Source organism: Bidens hawaiensis, unplaced genomic scaffold (genome assembly GCF_021521415.1).
Source record: "Bidens hawaiensis isolate Kalapana, Puna unplaced genomic scaffold, B.hawaiensis_p1.1 tig00012838_1, whole genome shotgun sequence".
NCBI lineage: Eukaryota > Viridiplantae > Streptophyta > Magnoliopsida > Asterales > Asteraceae > Bidens > Bidens hawaiensis.
Genome location: NW_027492071.1, coordinates 132,094 through 139,225, shown reverse-complemented (window position 1 = coordinate 139,225; position 7,132 = coordinate 132,094). Strand labels below are relative to the sequence as shown.

Genomic DNA, 7,132 nt, shown 5'->3' with positions numbered 1-7,132 from the left:
AGGAAGCCATAACATATCCAGGTTTGCTCCACCAATTTGCGATGCTGAGATACCAAAGCGTTTTACTACCCCTAGTATGAAGTTATATGATGGGTCCACAGATCCTGAGGAACATGTAGCCTTACATCGCGAAAGAATGGAAATCAACCCGATCCCAGATAGGTTGAAGGAAGCCTGCTTGTGTAAGGGTTTTGGCTTAACCCTCACTGGATCCGCCCTTAAATGGCTGCTAAGTCTTCCTCCTTACTCTATTACTTCCTTTTCTCATTTAATCAATTTATTTAATAGTCAATTTTCATGCAGTAGATCCTTCGAAAAAATAACTAGTGATTTGTATAGAGTTGTCCAACCTCGTGGGGAACCCCTTAGGCAATTCCTTACAAGGTTTGGAAGAGAGGCCTTAGAAATTCCAAACTTGGATGTCCCGACAGCTGTTGAGGCATTCAAAATGGGGTTACAAAAGGACTCTCCATTTTATCAAGATCTTGTGATGACCCCTTGCAGGAGTTTGGATGAAGTCCGAAACAGAGCTTTAAGATTCATCAGGTTGGAAGAGGATCAAAGAATACAAGATCAACTGAGCACTCCGGCGACAAATGAATCTCAAGACAAAAAACAAGGATCCTATTTCAAAAACAGCAACTCTAAGCTGCACAACAAGCCAGGTGGCCAAAAGATCAACGCTGTAGAGGAGGAGGAAGACGATGAATACTGCCCGATAATATCCGATTATTGCTTCTCTGTAGATATGGGATGAGTGATGCTTACCGTTAGGAACTTGGGCGACAAAGCAAGATGGCCGAGAAAAAATGAGAAGGCACCTCTCCCCAAAGACAAATCGAAGTGGTGTGCCTTTCACGAGGACTTCGGCCATATGACAGATGATTGCATAGCCTTGAGGAAGGAGATAAGATACCTCCTCAGCAAGGGCCACCTTAAGGAGCTATTTGGAAGACAAAAGCCTAGGAACCAGGATCCTGAACCGGTTCCAGAAAAGGCTGCTCCACCTCCCCAGACGCTCAAGTTATCAACATGATCTTTGGAGGATTCGACATATGCGGAACCTCTTACTCGGCTGCAAATAAGTACGCCAAAGAGTGCAAACTGGAGAATGGTGAAAGGCTAATCAAGACTTCTACAATGGCCGAGCAAAGAGCTATCTTCTTTGATGAGGATGATCGAGTCAATGTTTAGGATCCTCATCATGACGGTTTAGTCATTACTTTATTTATTTATAACCATTATGTACGCAGGATACTCATTGATGGAGGAAGCTCAGTTAACATTATCCAACTAGAATTACTTCGAAGGATGAATATCCCGGAGTCGGAAATTGTCCCACGATCCTCAGTTCTTGTAGGGTTCAGTGGGGAAACAAAGAATACATTGGGGGACATCAAACTACCCATATATATAGAGGGAGTAAATTCTATTCAAAAATTTTGTGTTATCGATTCCTTGTCTTGTTGCAATGTTATTCTTGGCAGGCCATGGATATACGAAATGAAGGCGGTTCCCTCCACCTACCATCAATGTGTGAAGCTACCTACCCCAGGGGAATAGTGAAGATCGAAAGTGATCAGCAAGACGTTAAGGATTGCTACACTTCCTCAATGAAGTCTACAAAAAAGTTGAGGGAAGCATAGCAATCACAGAAAACAAGGAGAAATGTCATGGAAACTGGGGAACAAGACTCCAAAGAAGTGGTCTTATATCCTGAGGATCCTGACGGCAAAGTCCTGATAGGCATTGAAATACAAGAATCTATTGAGAAGGATCTAGTATCCTTCCTAAAACGAAGAAAGTCAACCTTTGCGTGGAAGCACGAAGACATGATAGGTATTTCTAAAGATGTTATAACCCATAAACTTGGCATTGATCCTTCTTTCAGGCCCATTCATCAAAAAAGAAGGAAATTTGCACCAGAGAGAAATGCGATCATTCAAGAAGAGGTACAGAAACTACTAAAGGCAGGTATGATTAGAGACGTAAAATATCCAAAATGGTTAGCCCATCATTATTGTTTTGTCCTTGACGCAATGGGTGAGGCGATGTTCCCTAGCGACACGGCTTGCCACCTCACCCTTCATATCTCATTCCCAGTCAACACCCATCTTTATCAGGAAAAGAAAATATACATGTTACTGATATTTATTGTTAGATTAAAAATAATATAAACGTGTTTCGTGTTTACTAAAATTTTTTTCATTACACTTCTTACAAAATGTTTTTTAATATACATGGTATATGCACATATACGTTGTTTCACCATCTTTAACGGCAATTTCATGAAAATCCTGAGATTTATGTTAAAACTGAAAGACATGCGAGAATGATGTGTTAAGTAGAGAAATGAAAAAAAAAATAACTCTAAAAGGTGGAAAGTTGTAAAAAGGAGGGGGAGACGAAGGATCGTGTGACCATATTTTCTCACAAATTTATTATATGTTAAGCATATTTCATTTTAATATCAACAATATTGACAAGTATATGCCGCACATCTCTCTTGTTATGTCATTGCCGCTAGGGTGCAATACTGCTCCCTAACGAACGACTTGCCACCTCATCCTTGACGTCCATTCCTGAATTCACAACTCACCCCCACCAAGAAAAAGATAAATATCCATGTTACTAATTGTTTTTTTTTTGTATAATCAAAATATTTAAAACCATGTTTTATGTTTATAAAGTTTTGTTACGGTTTTAACAAAAGTGCTTTATTATACACCTCATATATTTACATATACACGTGTATAGAAAGGGGTTGTCAGACCATCTTTAATGGTAAGTTCACGAAAATTATTAACCCATGTCAAAACTGAAATACACACGAAAAAGACAAGTTAAAAAGAGAGAATGAAAAGTTAATTCCAAATAAAATAAATCATAAAAAGAAAGGAGAGAGTGTGCAAATTTTCTCATAAATTTATTTCATTTGGAGTATTTATTTCATTTCTATATCTATTAAAGTTGTAGTAGTATCCACCAAAAATACAAAAATTTCCATTTTCTCCCAATAAAATTTAAAAATGAAATTTCCAAGAGAAGCTAGAAATATAAACATTAAAGGAAAGTAATTTGGAGTACCGATGCAAAGTAGCTGCTACTCACTAGGCTTCCTTTTTCACCTTTTTCCATCGATTAATCAACGGCCACCGTTACCACTCACCGGCAACCTCTCGGACCCATCACCTTTATAACCCACACGCTTCTTATCTTCCATTCCATCATAACCTCCCTCTTCTGTCACAGACACAACACAATATTCTTAGCCGACTCACCCTTCATCTACCCAAAAGAGAACGTGCGTTTGTGTCATCACTGCTTGTTTCACTTTACACCAACATCTTCTGATCCTTCAACCGTTGTTTCTACATATTTATACCTTTGGTTCCACCCATTAAAAGTTCTCTAGTATATATATAATTAGAGTGTTTCGGTTTGTCAATTGACGCCAATTGTCGAAAATGTTGACATGTATCGTGTGTTCGAAGCAGCCGATCGGTGGATCGCTACATGAGGAAGACGACGGAGACATGGCCGCTACACCGAGAACCAAACAAGCCGTTAAATCACTAACTTCTCAGGTAAAATTGTTTCGATTATAACATAACATATTATAACTGTCTAATGCCTGTATTTATTATTGCTGTAAAGTAGAGTATAAATAACATTTATCGTTTAAAAAAAAAATAAACAGCAGTTTATTTGTGTTATTAAAACAAAATTATTGGTTTATAGATCAAGGACATTGCATTGAAGGCATCCGGGGCGTACAAACACTGCAAGCCATGTACCGGTTCATCAGCTAACACCAACCTGACCCGTAGGGGTTATACGGACTCTGAATCTGGTGGTTCAATGTCGGGTCGGTTTTTTAGCGGGTATAACAGGACTGGCAATTCGACACCTCGGGTTTGGGGTAAGGAGATGGAAGCTAGATTGAAGGGGCTTTCGAGCGGTGCAAGTACTCCAGCGTCGGTGAGTGGTCGGACTGAGACTGCGGTCGTGTTTATGGAGGAGGATGAGGGTAAGGAATGGGTCGCTCAGGTGGAGCCCGGTGTCCTGATCACGTTCGTTTCGTTGACTCATGGTGGCAACGACCTTAAACGAATTTGTTTCAGCTTCGCTTTCTTATTTAAGTTTGCTATTTCAGTTCAAAATTTTATACAGAATAAAACTTTAGGGACCGAAAATAACTTATTAAATACTGAACAGAAATAGTAAATTTGAACAAGTGTGACAAAAAGCGTAATTTTCTCATATTATCTTTATTATAAAATGTGACAAAAATAAGTTATTAATATTGAACTTTAGGGACCAAAATAACTTATTAAATATTGAATGGAAATAGTAAATTTGAACAAATGTGACAAAAAGCGCCGTTTACTCGTATTAACTTTATTATAAAATGATTATTTTTTCTTTTAAATTTTTATTCATATTTGAATCCTAAAACAGTAAAACGTGTTCTGTAGCATATTTATGGGGCATAGCAACTAACAACCCAGACTGCATAAGAAAACAAAAACAGTCCAAGGAACAGAGTGTGACATCTCTCCGAATGTATTGTGGGTCCGGTCTGCTTGATATGTGTCCACAAAATTTTTGATTTTATATAGCAATAACAGTATTAAATTTAATAATTGCCTGTTAATTAACCCTCAGAATGGGTCCTGTTATTAAATATTTTGTTGGCAATTTAATCCATTTTAATGTTTTTGATTGATTGTTGTTGGTGTCATCCCATGTTGTGCCTATTTCTTCATATGCATCGACACCCCGTGTTTATTTCATTGAAAATATTGCATATTTACGTGTTAGTTATAAAAAGTAATTAAATTTACAGAGAAATAACCTTTATGTTATTAAGTAATAGTTAGCACGTTTTAATGTTATTGTGTTGTGTATTATCAGTCGTGAAATGTTTAACAAATGGCAAGCTCAAAGATGGTGGTCTGAGAATTGTGAGAAGATTATGGAGTTGTACAATGTTCAACGGTTTAATCAGGCAGGAGTACCGCTGCCGTCTCCACCAAGATCGGAAGCTAAGGTTAGTTTGGTAATTATGTATCTAAATGAAGAAACTTAAACAAATGTAAACTAACGAACATAAATGATCGTAAACAAAATGACATTAATGAATTTTAAAGAATAAAACCGGCTTTCAAGGACATAAACGAATAAGCTAGGTATGTGTTCATGTTCGCTCGTGTAAACAAATAAACCAAAAAGTGTGTTAGTGTTCATTCTTTTATTAAATAAACGAACTTCCCTCTAAACAGTTCAGTGAATGCCTGGTTCGTTTACAAGCCTAGAAAATACGTTACATTAACTAATTGTAATTTTTCTAAGATGTGACAAAAGAAACACAATAAGTTTTCGATCATAACTAAAATGTTAGTCAGTTAACCTTTTGTAGTTAATATCACTTCTAATCAAGATTACCATAGACCATAGTACTAATATTATTTTTGTAATCATACATAAAAGATTAAAAGTTTGTGTTTTTTCAGAGCTCAATAGCTGAATCTACTGATGCCAGTCCTGTAACACCACCACTTAGCAAAGAACACCCACCTAGAAACTTCTACAATCCAACTGGAATAGGATATTCATCATCAGATTCACTTGACCAACAACCCAATCTTACCAAATTCTCCAACATAAGCGGGCCCAAAACCGAGACATCCTCGTTAGAAGCTTCTAGAAGAACCAGTTCTTCTCAAGGGGCTGATCAATCTGGAGAACCATCTTTGAGCAATGTTAGTGAATTGGAAAACGAATGTGTCGAGCAGGATGAGCCCGGTGTGTACATTACTATCAGAACCTTACCAGGTGGCATTCGCGAGCTTAGGCGGGTCCGATTCAGGTACAAACTTTAAACCATGATCATGTTACAACTTGTTCTGATTATACTAAACGACGCTTTATGATATTTGATATGTAGTCGAGAAAGATTCGGAGAGATGCATGCAAGAATGTGGTGGGAACAGAACCGAGCCAGAATTCAGCAGCAATATCTTTGAGTTTGAATGTTGGGTCTAGAAAGCTTACATATATTGAAGATGTTATTATACCTATTAATTATGCAAACTAGTGAAAGCCTTGAAGGCCATTTTGAAGTTATGTTATTATCAAGTGATTTGTACACCTAAGCTTCCTTTATTATTATGTATTATGGTTCTTGTGTATGGTTTAAAGATGTAACTTTCTTTCTTAATCATTATATACAAGAAAAAAAGGTTTTTTTTTTTATTTCTATTGTATGATACTTTTATATATTGATCTAGCAACTCAAGTGTGAGTATAGGTCCAACTATGAGACCATTGAACGGTGTAAATTTAGCTTGTTGTAAGTTCTTTTTGTGGGCCCTCTCTCCGGCTCATGGAGAGGGGTGTCTTGTTGGCCGGTTTGTTTATAAATCATTCTTCGAAAATAAAAGTGTATGGGTCGATGACTCGATCTGGTTATTGGCTAAAACCGAAGTTATAAACAAAGTTTTGGTTTTTATGTTCACATAACTATATAAGCAATCGTTTTGATTACTGAAAAACATGGTTTGGTTATTTTGGTTTAAGTACATTCAATTAATAAATCCAATATTATATTAGATCGACCAAACTATTAGTGTTATTTCTACAAAGTTACAATAAAACCATTCCATATAGCATTATGTCTATATAGAAAAATTTGTTTTAATATCAGTTCAGTTCATTTGATTATTTACCAAATATAACCATTACCGAATAATAAAAGCATTTATAACTGAGTTATCGCTTTTAAAAACTGGTTATGTTATTTGGGTTCGGTTATGTTATAAAAGATAATTATGTTATTTGGGTTTGGTTATGTTATAAGAGATACTTAAATAGCTAGTAAATATTTAAATTATGTTATATAAGGCAAAAATAATATATTTGTTTTTAATATAGATACACTAGCTTTTGTGCCCCGTATTACAGGCGTTGTTTTACGTTATTCGTTTCTAATATTCATATATTTTTTTGGATTTTAATTTTATTTATTGTAAGGAAATTTAATAATATACTTAGGATTTGATGATGAAAGAGTGTCACAAACAAATGAAATGCTATAACTCGGTTTAAAAACTATCTGAGTTTGGTGAGA

General features: G+C 36.1%; 1 protein-coding gene across 1 annotated transcript; it reads left to right on the top strand.

The window, feature by feature from the left end:
• The first annotated feature begins 3,467 nt into the window (after positions 1-3,467).
• On the top strand, positions 3,468-6,303 carry LOC143542390 (protein Brevis radix-like 3). Its single transcript, XM_077034985.1, has 5 exons — positions 3,468-3,587; positions 3,742-4,142; positions 4,918-5,053; positions 5,517-5,872; positions 5,951-6,303. The coding sequence occupies exons 1-5, from the start codon at positions 3,468-3,470 to the stop codon at positions 6,027-6,029; spliced, it is 1,092 nt and encodes a 363-aa protein (XP_076891100.1). The 3' UTR covers positions 6,030-6,303.
• Positions 6,304-7,132: the final 829 nt, after the last annotated feature.